We start from the raw sequence: 12,995 nt of genomic DNA, 5'->3' as shown, positions 1-12,995 counted from the left end.
CCTATGTCCTGAATGGTAATGCCTAGGTTTTCTTCTACAGTTTTTATGGTTTTAGGTCTAACATGTAAGTCTTTAATCCATCTTGAATTAATTTTTGTATAAGGTGTAAGGAAGGGATCCAATTTCAGCTTTCTACATATGGCTAGCCAGTTTTCCCAGAACCATTTATTAAATAGGGAATCATTTCCCCATTTCTTGTTTTTGTCAGGTTTGTCAAAGATCAGATAGTTGTAGATATGTGGCGTTATTTCTGAGGGCTCTGTTCTGTTCCATTGATCTATGTCTCTGTTGTGGTACCAGTACCATGCTGTTTTGGTTACTGTAGCTTTGTAGTATAGTTTGAAGTCAGGTAGCGTGATGCCTCTAGCTTTGTTCTTTTGGGTACGGATTGACTTGGCAATGCGGGCTCCTTTTTGGTTCCATATGAACTTTAAAGTAGTTTTTTCCAATTCTGTGTAGAAAGTCATTGGTAGCTTGATGGGGATGGCATTGAATCTATAAATTACCTTGGGCAGTATGGCCATTTTCACGATATTGATTCTTCTAACCCATGAGCATGGAATGTTCTTGCATTTGTTTGTATCCTCTTTTATTTCATTGAGCAGTGGTTTGTAGTTCTCCTTGAAGAGGTCCTTCACGTCCCTTCTAAGTTGGATTCCTAGGTATTTTATTCTCTTTGAAGCAATTGTGAATGGGAGTACACTCATGATTTGGCTCTCTGTTTGTCTGTTATTGGTGTATAAGAATGCTTGTGATTTTTGTACATTGATTTTGTATCCTGAGACTTTGCTGAAGTTGCTTATCAGCTTAAGGAGACTTTGGGCTGAGACAATGGGGTTTTCTAGATATACAATCATGTCATCTGCAAACAGGGACAATTTGACTTCCTCTTTTCCTAATTGAATACCCTTTATTTCCTTCTCCTGCCTAATTGCCCTGGCCAGAACTTCCAACACTATGTTGAATAGGAGTGGTGAGAGAGGGCATCCCTGTCTTGTGCCAGTTTTCAAAGGGAATGCTTCCAGTTTTTGCCCATTCAGTATGATATTGGCTGTGGGTTTGTCATAGATAGCTCTTATTATTTTGAGATATGTCCCATCAATACCTAATTTATTGAGAGTTTTTAGCATGAAAGGTTGTTGAATTTTGTCAAAGGCCTTTTCTGCATCTATTGAGATAATCATGTGGTTTTTGTCTTTAGTTCTGTTTATATGCTGGATTACATTTATTAATTTGTGTATGTTGAACCAGCCTTGCATCCCAGGGATGAGGCCCACTTAATCATGGTGGATAAGCTTTTTGATGTGCTGCTGGATTTGGTTTGCCAGTATTTTATTGAGGATTTTTGCATCAATGTTCATCGAGGATATTGGTCTAAAATTCTCTTTGGTTGTGTCTCTGCCAGGCTTTGGTATCAGGATGATGCTGGCCTCATAAAATGAGTTAGGGAGGATTCCCGCTTTTTCTATTGATTGGAATAGTTTCAGAAGGAATGGTACCAGTTCCTCCTTGTACCTCTGGTAGAATTCGGCTGTGAATCCATCTGGTCCTGGACTCTTTTTGGTTGGTAAGCTATTGATTATTGCCATAATTTCACAGCCTGTTATTGGTCTATTCAGAGATTCAACTTCTTCCTGGTTTAGTCTTGGGAGGGTGTATGTGTCGAGGAATTTATCCATTTCTTCTAGATTTCCTAGTTTATTTGCATAGAGGTGTTTGTAGTATTCTCTGATGGTAGTTTGTATTTCTGTGGGATTGGTGGTGATATCCCCTTTATCATTTTTTATTGCATCTATTTGATTCTTCTCTCTTTTTTCTTTATTAGTCTTGCTAGCAGTCTATCAATTTTGTTGATCTTTTCAAAAAACCAGCTCCTGGATTCATTAATTTTTTAAGGGTTTTTTGTGTCTCTATTTCCTTCAGTTCTGCTCTGATTTTAGTTATTTCTTGCCTTCTGCTAGCTTTTGAATGTGTTTGCTCTTGCTTTTCTAGTTCTTTTAATTGTGATGTTAGGGTGTCAATTTTGGATCTTTCCTGCTTTCTCTTGTGGGCATTTAGTGCTATAAATTTCCCTCTACACACTGCTTTGAATGTGTCCCAGAGTTTCTGGTATGTTGTGTCTTTGTTCTCGTTTGTTTCAAAGAACATCTTTATTTCTGCCTTCATTTCGTTGTGTACCCAGTAGTCATTCAGGAGCAGATGGTTCAGTTTCCATGTAGTTGAGCGGTTTTGAGTGAGTTTCTTAATCCTGAGTTCTAGTTTGATTGCACTGTGGTCTGAGAGACTGTTATAATTTCTGTTCTTTTACATTTGCTGAGGAGAGCTTTACTTCTAACTATGTGGTCAATTTTGGAATAGGTGTGGTGTGGTGCTGAAAAAAATGTATATTCTGTTGATTTGGGGTGGAGAGTTCTGTAGGTGTCTATTAGGTCTGCTTGGTGCAGAGCTGAGTTCAATTCCTGGGTATCCTTGTTAACTTTCTGTCTCATTGATCTGTCTAATGTTGACAGTGGGGCATTAAAGTCTCCCATTATTATTGTGTGGGAGTCTAAGTCTCTTTGTAGGTCACTAAGGACTTGCTTTATGAATCTGGGTGCTCCTGTATTGGGTGCATATATATTTAGGATAGTTAGCCCTTCTAGTTGAATTGATCCCTTTACCATTATGTAATGGCCTTGTCTCTTTTGATCTTTGTTGGATTAAAGTCTGTTTTATCAGCAACTAGGATTGCAACTCCTGCCTTTTTTTGTTTTCCATTTGCTTGGTAGATCTTCCTCCATCCTTTTATTTTGAGCCTATGTGTGTCTCTGCACATGAGATGGGTTTCCTGAATACAGCCCACTGATGGGTCTTGACTCTTTATCCAATTTGCCAGTCTGTGTCTTTTAATTGGAGCATTTAGTCCATTTACATTTAAAGTTAATATTGTTATGTGTGAATTTGACCCTGTCATTATGATGTTAGCTGGTTATTTTGCTCATTAGTTGATGCAGTTTCTTCCTAGCCTTGATGGTCTTTACAATTTGGCATGATTTTGCAGTGGCTGGTACTGTTTGTTCCTTTCCATGTTTAGTGCTTCCTTCAGGAGCTCTTTTAGGGAAGGCCTGGTGGTGACAAAATCTCTCAGCATTTGCTTGTCTGTAAATTATTTTATTTCTCCTTCACTTATGAAGCTTAGTTTGGCTAGATATGAAATTCTGGGTTGAAAATTCTTTTGAGAATGTTGAATATTGGCCCCCACTCTCTTCTGGCTTGTAGAGTTTCTGCTGAGAGATCCGCTGTTAGTCTGATGGGCTTCCCTTTGTGGGTAACCTGACCTTTCTCTCTGGCTGCTCTTAACATTTTTTCCTTCATTTCAACTTTGGTGAATCTGACAATTATGTGTCTTGGAGTTGCTCTTCTTGAGGAGTATCTTTGCGGTGTTCTCTGTATTTCCTGAATTTGAATGTTGGCCTGCCTTGCTAAATTGGGGAAGTTCTCCTGGATAATACCCTGCAGAGTGTTTTCCAACTTGGTTCCATTCTCCCCGTCACTTTCAGGTACATCAATCAGACATAGATTTGGTCTTTTCACATAATCCCATATTTCTCGGAGGCTTTGTTCGTTTCTTTTTATTCTTTTTTCTCTAGACTTCCCTTCTCGCTTCATTTCATTCATTTTATCTTCCATCACTGATACCCTTTCTTCCAGTTGATTGCATCGGCTCCTGAGGCTTCTGCATTCTTCACGTAGTTCTCGAGCCTTGGCTTTCATCTCCATCAGCTCTTTTAAGCACTTCTCTGTATTGGTTATTCTAGTTATACATTCGTCTAATTCTTTTTCAAAGTTTTTAACTTCTTTGCCTTTGGCTTGAATTTCCTCCTGTAGCTCAGAGTAGTTTGATCGTCTGAAGCCTTCTTCTCTCAACTCGTCAAAGTCATTCTCTGTCCAGCTTTGTTCCGTTGCTGGTGAGGAACTGCGTCCCTTTGGAGGAGGAGAGGCACTCTGCTTTTTAGAGTTTCCAGTTTTTCTGCTCTGTTTTTTCCCCATCTTTGTGGTTTTATCTACTTTTGGTCTTTGATGATGGTGATGTACAGATGGGTTTTTGGTGTGGATGTCCTTTCTGTTTGTTAGTTTTCCTTCTACCAGACAGGACCCCCAGCTTCAGGTCTGCTGGACTTTGCTAGAGGTCCACTCCAGACCCTGTTTGCCTGGGTGTCAGCAGCAGTGGCTGCAGAACAGCGGATTTTTTGTGAAACGTGAATGCTGCTGCCTGATCGTTCCTCTGGAAGTTTTGTCTCAGAGGAGTACCCAGCCATGTGAGGTGTCATTCTGCCCCTACTGGGGGGTGCCTCCCAGTTAGGCTGCTCGGGGGTCAGGGACTCACTTGAGCAGGCAGTCTGCCTGTTCTCAAATCTCCAGCTGCGTGCTGGGAGAACCACTACTCTCTTCAAAGCTGTCAGGCAGGGACATTTAAGTCTGCAGAGGTTACTGCTGTCTTTTCGTTTGTCTGTGCCCTGCCCCCAGAGGTGGAGCCTACAGAGGCAAGCAGGCCTACTTGAGCTGTGGTGGGCTCCACCCAGTTCGAGCTTCCCGGCTGCTTTGTTTACCTAAGCAAGCCTAGGCAATAGCGGGCACCCCTCCCCCAGCCTCACTGCCACCTTGCAGTTTAATCTCAGACTGCTGTGCTAGCAATCAGCGAGACTCCATGGGCGTAGGACCCTCCAAGCCAGATGCGGGATATAATCTCCTGGTGTGCCTTTTTTTAAGCCCGTCAGAAAAGCGCAGTATTAGGGTGGGAGTGACCCAATTTTCCAGGTGCCATCTGTCACCCCTTTCTTTGACTAGGAAGGGGAACTCCCTGACCCCTTACACTTCCCGAGTGAGGCAATGCCTTGCCCTGCTTCGGCTCGTGCACGGTGCGCTGCACCCACTGTCCTGCGCCCACTCTCTGGCACTCCGTAGTGAGATGAACCCGGTACCTCAGATGGAAATGCAGAAATCACCCGTCTTCTGTGTTGCTCACACTGGGAGCTGTAGACCGGAGCTGTTCCTATTCGGCCATCTTGGCTCCACTCAAAATTTTTTTAATATATATAGACGGGGTCTCACTATATTGACCAGGCTGGTCTCGAACTCCTGGCCTCAAGCAATCCTCCCATCTTGGCCTCCCAAAGTACAGGGATTAGGGATTACAGGCGTGAGTCACCGCACCTTGTCCAGCAAATCTTATTTGCCTCTGTAATGGTTGCTTTTTTGAAAGGTACTTCTATCAAAATTCCCAAGTAATCATAATCTCCAAATTAGAAACAGAAAAATCAGTAAATTATTATTTTTAAGGTGTAAGCAATGCTTGTAGAGTGAAAAAAACAAATTCTCATTTCATTTAATAGAAAATACACATCGTTTATTCTTCCTTCTCTAACACATGCATTTATAATTTTTAAAATCAATTACTTTAGGGAGTGGGAGCTGAGGAGATGTTGGTCAAAGAATACATGTTTATAGTTAGAAGGAATAAGTTCAAGAGATCTATTGTAAAGCACAGTGACTATGGTGAATGACAATATGCTGTATTCTTATTTATTTATTTAGTTTAGTTTTGTTTTGTTTTGAGCCAGAGTCGGAGTCTTGCTCTGTTGCCCAGGCTGGAGTGCAGTGGTGTGACCTGGGCTCACTGCAACTTCCGCCTCCTGGGTTCAAGCTTCTCCTGCCTCAGCCTCCTGAGGAACTGGATCTATAGGCACCCACCACCATGCCCAGATAACTTTTGTATTTTTAGTAGAGAGGTTTCACCATGTTGCCCAGGCTGGTCTTGAACTCCTGACCTCAGGTGATCCGCCCACCTCAGCTCCCCAAAGTGCTGGGATTACAGGCGTGAGCCACCGTGCCTGACCTTTTTATTAAGCAATGGCTTAGCTTAGGCAGTCTGAGATATTCTTATTTATCTATTTATTTTTGAGACAGGGTCTCACTCTGTCACCCAGGTTGGAGTACAGTGGGAAGATCATAGCTCACTGCAATCTCCAAGTCCCCAGCTCAGGCAATCCTCCCACCACAGCCTCCCAAGTGGGTGGGACCACAGGTGCACGACACCACTCCTGGCTAACTTTCTGTACGTTTTGTAGAGACGGGGTTTCAAAATGTTGCCAAGGCTAGTCTTAAACTCCTGGAGTCAAGCAATCTGCCTGACTCAGCCTCCCAAAGTACTGGGACTACAGGTGTAAGCTACTGTGCCCGGCCTAAATTTTTTATTTTTTTGATATAAGTAATAGATGTTCAATATGAAAAATCAGAACATCACAAAAATCTCCATAACTTATGAAAGAAAAGCACTTTCCCCAACAATCTCTTAAAGAAACGATAAACATTTTTATATGTATCTAGATTTAATGTGTGTATACTTCCAGATTGTTTGATAATTTTTATATGTATCCAGATTTAACCTGTGTACTTCCAGATTGTTTGATAATTTTTGTATGTATCCAGATTTAACGTGTGTATACTTCCAGGTTGTTTGATGATTTTTATATGTATCCAGATTTAACATGTGCATACTTCCAGATTGTTTGATAATTTTTATATGTATCCAGATTTAATGTGTGTATACTTCCAGATTGCTTGATGATTTTTATATGTATCAGATTTAACATGTGTGTATACTTCCAGATTTTGATAATTTTTTATGTATCCAGATTTAACATGTGTGTATACTTCCAGCTTGCTTGATAATTTTTATATGTATCCAGATTTAACATGTGTACTTCCAGATTGTTTGATAATTTTTATATGTATCCAGATTTAACGTGTGTACACTTCCAGATTGTTTGATAATTTTTATATGTATCCAGATTTAACATGTGTATACTTCCAGATTGTTTGATAATTTTTATATGTATCCAGATTTAACATGTGTATACTTCCAGATTGTTTGATAATTTTTATATGTATCCAGATTTAACATGTGTACTTCCAGATTGTTTGATAATTTTTATATGTATCCAGATTTAACGTGTCTATACTTCCAGATTGTTTGATGATTTTTATATGTATCCAGATTTAACGTGTGTATACTTCCAGATTGTTTGATCATTATTTATTGTCTGTGTTTCTATACTTTCAAATAAAATGGGCTAACTGTGCATACTGATTCACAACCTTTTTTTCATGTAAGAGCTGAAATATCTTTCCAAGTCAGTACATAGAGATTTCCTTCACTTTTTAACAACTGCACAGTATTCTACTACGTGGTTGTACCATAACTTAACTAATACCCTAAATAAGCATATTTATAGTTTTGCAAAGAACACCTTTAAACATATATTACATAGCCATTAGTATTTTGTGGAATAAATTTCTAGGTTGGGTTGAAACATACATATTTTTTATCTTAAGAGACGTCAGACTGTCCTTTAAAAAACTGAGGTATATGCCTTGCTAAAAGATATTTTGGAAGACAAGATAACGTTCTAAGCTAAACTGATTCAGCAGACCAAGATAAACAGAGGCAGGGAGGCCTGTGGGGAGGAGTGAAGAAAGAAAATACCATTGAACTCACTTGAAAGCTAATGAAAGAATAAAATCAGCATATCTGTGATTACTTTTTGTAGACCAAGGAAGCTACTAAGCCTCTGAACTTGAATCTGTAAAAATTTTGTGACACTTGCAAATTCAAAGTCTCCTCAAGTGTAAAATCACTGCCAAGAGCAGGTGAAGTACCTGGAGATGCTCCTCGGGAACAGTAACGGGGCCGCACTTCGTGTGCGCCGCACACTCCCCGGTGCAGTACCTGTGAGGATCGTTTTCCTTCCGGAGGTATTGGTTTGTTGCACATTGTCTTCAGTCCATTTGTACATCAAAGTTTAAATACAAAAAAGAGAATATTTTATAGCAGTTAAAAACATGGAAACCAACTGGTAGCTGCTATATTACTTCATTAATAATGTTACTATTTTAGTTAGGAAAGTAGCTAAGAAAGAATTTGGGTTCTATAGGAAATCCTCTTGATTTGGGTTTTTAAACACTCAAATACTTCATAAAGCCAACACTGTATCCACATGAAAGAGGGAAAAAGGTGATCTGGAGAACAGAGGACAACTACACCCAGAAAAAATTCAGTAGACCATCTCACAATGAAAGGTCAGGGAAAGAATGATTATCCAGCAGGCGCTTTTTTATTCTTTTTAAATACCTTGCAGTTAGGTCCCTAAGAACAAGCATAATAAAATTCTAGTATAAGTTTCGTACCTTGCCATGTTCATAGAATGGGAAAGGCAGAGTACTAAACGGCTGAAGAAAATGATCTGTGTTTCATGTGACATACCTGCTAAGTAAAATAGTGCCCGCAGGTCGACGGACCTGAAAAGTCTTCTCTAAATAAGAAATCGCTTGTGGAAAAAGCTTGTTCTAAATAAAAGTTAAAAAAAAAAGAAACAGAATTATAAGAAAGAGATAAATTATATTTAAAAGGAGCAAACACAGGATAGTAATGAAAAAAAGCTTTATAACTCTGGAATACAGATACTAGTTAGCCAAGGTTGTATGGCAAGGGGTAGGAAGAGAGTAAGTCTAGGAGGAAAAGAATTTCCCCCATTTTCTAGTTCAGCTTGGGAAAACAGCATTAGGCAGAAATTTCCTTCCCTAGCCCCATTTAAATGGAAAGCCAGAAAACATATATCTCAACTTTTTATTTTTAATTAAATATTAATTTCCTTCGATACTACAGCTTTAACAAAACTGCGATATATCTCAACTATTAATCTAGATTACTATGAATGATGGACTGACTTGGATGATTCCAATACTAAGATAGTTTATGTTAAGAAAATCTTACCTTTAATTAAACTCACCAATTTCTGTGGCCCATAGTGAACTGGCTTTATGTGTGTGCATGTGTGCGTGCGTGTGTGCATGTGTGCGTGTGTGTGTGTCTCCACACAGTTAAAAATCTGATGTGGTTACCAGGTCAATCAATCCTCAGGAAAATAAACATTTCCACCAAGAGAACAGTGTTGTCAATGTGTTTCAAAAATTGTTTTTCACCCTATTCTCTGCATGATTTGCTCCCCAAAAACTTCAGAAAGCAAGCAGAAAAATGAGAAGATTGATTATCAAATTATAAAAAAATGACCAATGCCAAATACCAACAAAGTTTTCATGAGAGCATCACAAAGACACCTTTTGTGAAATGATCAACACTTTCACTACCAACACCTTTCACTCAGTCACAAAAGTCATGTATATATTTTTCTTTACTGAAGTAGAATTTGCATGCAATAAAATTTTAAGTGTCCAATTCAAGTTCTGAGTATTTATTACGTACCTTTACAAGATTCTTTTTCTCAGGGAGCAACCTGAAAATAATGACATAAACACATAAGGATTACCTCTCAGAGGCACAGCACATGTAATCAAGAAATAACCATAAAAATGGGCAACCAGCAGGCCTTGGGCCTACTCTATGGAGCAGCCATTCTTTTATTCCTTTACTTTTCTAATAACCTTGCTTTCACTTTACGCTATGGATTTGCTTCTAATTCTTTCTCATGAGAGATCCAAGAACCCTCTCCTGGAGTCTGGGCCGGACCTCTTTCCGGTAACACTAGTACTTATTGAAGAGTATCTTCCAGGTGTGTTACTGTCCACATCCAAGTAGATCCACATTTGTTCTGTTTAAATTATTCATGATTGACCAGGAAAGGAATATGGTAAAAGAAAATTATTCATAACGTATAGACTTTAATCATATCCTATGGCTTTCATATTTTCAGACTAAAATGCATTTTCAGCTTAATTCCACTTTGAAGCTACACTAGTCCTTTTTAAGTTTTATCTATGGATTTTTAGAGCTTCAGGTAACAGACAAAAATATCTTTAACATTTAGATTAATAATGAAAAAGACGACAATACAATGGTGTACTTACTCTTCAACACTCTTATCATAGACAGTCTTGATTCTTAAATGCTCATCAACATCTCTCTTGACCACATGATTTGCCTTAAGATGAACTTTATTTATGACCTGAAAAAAGGAAACAGATTTGAAAATTTTTTAAGACATATAGATTAACCCATTGCAATCCAAACTTAAAATTAATGAACTAAATGTCAAGTGTAATACCCACAGAAAAAGTTCCTTGGCCCATATTCCACCGTTTCAGCATTCTTGAACCTCAAAGCTCTCCCAAGCAAGGGCTGCCATTTGGAAGGCAAGAACCATAAATTCGAGTCACATGACTAAATCATTATGGATACAGTAGCTGCCAAAAAGCTTTCAGGGTTCTCTGTCACTTATTTGTAGTCTCTTATATAAATTCTAGTTTTGCCAATTTTGAGTCTTGAGAAAATGACAGGACGAGACCAAAAGTATCTTCAATTACTTTAAAAGAGGACAAAAATGTATTTATGAAAGAGTTTTTCATTTTGAATTTTTTCTCCAGTCTTCATTTACTATTTACATGATTTTTTCAGGGATGAATAAAAGAAGTCAAGAAAGGTCTCAGCAGTATCAACACTTTAGGAAACTCTTGATGTACAAAAAAAAAAATTGTGTTAGTCTAACTAAAAGTAAGCTGTATACTATCTCATTCATATAATTCCAGCAATGGACAACCACATTTTTATTTTTATACTATTTCTGCAGATTTATACAAGAAAATAGAATTCTATATTTTGTAGAAAACTATATGTTTGATCTATTAATATAATATAGTAACAGTCATAGATTTTCACAACACGTATTGCCTGCTCTGCTACAATGGCCTGACACCCTACCTCCAGTATTTTACTCATTCCATTCCAACCTATCTCCAGGTAACAGATTATTTTATGGCCCTTAAAAAACTATCAGAGGCCAGGCGCGGTGGCTCATGCCTGTAATCCCAGCACTTTGGGACTTTGGGAGGCCGAGGCAGGCAGATCACAAGATCAGGAGACTGAGACCATCCTGGCTAACACGGTGAAACCCCGTCTCTGCTAAAAATACAAAAAAACTAGCTGGGCATGGTGGCAGGTGCCTGTAGTTCCAGCTACTTGGGAGGCTGAGGCAGGAGAATTGCTAGAACCCAGGAGGTGGAGCTTGCAGTGAGCCAAGATTGCACCACTGCACTCCAGCCTGGGCAACAGAGCAAGACTCCATCTCAAAAAAAAAAAAATCACAAATGTCTGAGCACAGCAAATGGATATGGTACATTTTAGGAAACCATTACATGACTAACCTCCCTGCAGATAACACGTTACAAAGTCCGGACAAAATATACTGTCTGACAGTATTTGGGGGAGGGAGAAAGACAGAATCTGGAAGAATCTACTCTTGGAATACAGGAATTATATCTCTGAGATTTGCAAGTCTAACTTTTGCTTGAGAGCACTACCTAATCTGTGTGTCTTGGAGTGGCAGGAGGTCAGAGCCTCACTGGCTTGAGGAGCTACAGCAAAATGTTCAGAACTTGTATCACCAGAAAATTAGAAGTTAGAGAGGAAATCTTGCAAGAGAAGAAGCCACAGAAGGTACCCCAAAATCTGCATATGAAACCCAGTCAAATATTTGACTGACCACTAAATTCCTTGGCTGACAACGAAATTACATATGTATGCGATAAAACCCAGCAAAGAATAAATGTTGCCAACAACAGGAGGTAAGGGTTTGGAATTTTGAACACAGTTAAGTTAAATGCCTGCTACAAAAAAAAAAAAAAATTCTTCAGAGAAATACAACAGAATCCAGAGACTTTACAATGTATTATCTATGGTGTCCGTTATTTAATAAAAAATCAGCAGCAATGAGAAGAACAAAATGGGAAAATGAGATCCACAATGGGGGAAAAAGCAGGGAATAGAAACAGACCCTAAGATGACCTGAATTTAAACAATTACTTTAATGCAGCTGAAATGTGTTCAGGAACTTAAAAGAAAACATACACATAATGAGTAAGCAGATAGTGAACCTCAGAAGAGACACTATGAAAAGAACCAAAGAAAAAAGAGCCAAATGGAAATTCTAGAGCTTAAAAGTATAACAACTAAAATGAAAAATTCATTGGGGCCAGACACGGTGGCTCATGCCTGTAATCCCAGCATTTTGGGAGGCTGAGGCGGGTGGATCGCTTGAGGCCAGGAGTTCCAGACCAGCCTAGTCAACATGGTGAGACCCTGTCTCCACTAAAAATACAAAAATTAGCCGGGCGTGGTGGTCCACACCTGTAATCCCAGCACTCCAGGGGCTAAGGCATGAGAACTGCTTGAACTCGGGAGATGGTGGTTGCGGTGAGCCAAGACTGCGCCATCACCCTACAGCCTGGGTGACAGAGCGAGACTGTCTCAAAAAAAAAAAAAAATTCACTAGAAAGAATTAAAAGAAGATTGGAGATGGCAGAAGCATCACTGAACTTGAAAATAGATCTAGACATTATCCAATCCAAAGAAGAGAAATGAAAAAGACTAAAAAAAAAAAAAAAAAAAAAAAGAACAGAGCCTCAGAGAATGGATACCAAGCAGTCTAGCAGATATGTAATTAGAGTCCTACAAGGACAGGAGCAAATATGAGACAATATATATTTGAAAGAAATAACAGCTAAAAAATTTCAAATTTGGTGAAAGGCATCAACTTACAGATCCAAGAAGTTCACTAAACCTCAAGCAGGATAAAAAACAAACAAGGCTGGGTGCAGTGGTTCACGCCTGTAATCCCAGCTACTTGGGAAGCTGAGGCATGAGAATCACTTGAACCCAGGAGGCGGAGGTTTCAATGAGCCAAGATCGTGCCACTGCACTCCAGCCTGGGCAACAGAGTGAGACTCTTTCCCCAAAAACAAACAACACCCAGGTACATCATAGGCAAACTTGTGACATCTAAAAATAAAGATAAAATATGGAAAGCAATGAGAGAAAAACAACACATTTGATATGGTTTGGCTCTGCATCCCCAGCCAAATTTCATCTTGAATTGTAATCCCATGTGTCAAGGGAAGGAGGTGACTGGATCGTGGGGGTGTTTCCCCATGCTGTTCTCATGATA

The 12,995-nt window shown here is 39.1% G+C and overlaps 1 protein-coding gene across 2 annotated transcripts in view; it reads right to left on the bottom strand.

Annotated features, from left to right (window-relative positions):
- LMLN (leishmanolysin like peptidase) overlaps positions 1 to 12,995 on the bottom strand; it is an 84,370-nt gene that overhangs the window by 60,301 nt on the left and 11,074 nt on the right. For both annotated transcript variants that reach the window (XM_030823066.1, XM_030823065.1), the window contains exons 2-5: positions 9,904 to 10,001; positions 9,302 to 9,332; positions 8,303 to 8,385; positions 7,699 to 7,816 (exon numbers count right to left, since the gene is read on the bottom strand). In XM_030823066.1, coding sequence (XP_030678926.1) covers positions 7,699 to 7,816; positions 8,303 to 8,385; positions 9,302 to 9,332; positions 9,904 to 10,001 — 330 coding nt within the window. The remainder of the gene's footprint in view (positions 1 to 7,698; positions 7,817 to 8,302; positions 8,386 to 9,301; positions 9,333 to 9,903; positions 10,002 to 12,995) is intronic.

This window comes from Nomascus leucogenys, chromosome 11 (genome assembly GCF_006542625.1).
Source record: "Nomascus leucogenys isolate Asia chromosome 11, Asia_NLE_v1, whole genome shotgun sequence".
Classification (NCBI taxonomy): Eukaryota; Metazoa; Chordata; class Mammalia; order Primates; family Hylobatidae; genus Nomascus; species Nomascus leucogenys.
The sequence above is the reverse complement of the archived record's forward strand: the minus strand, read 5'-3'. Positions and strand labels throughout refer to the sequence as shown.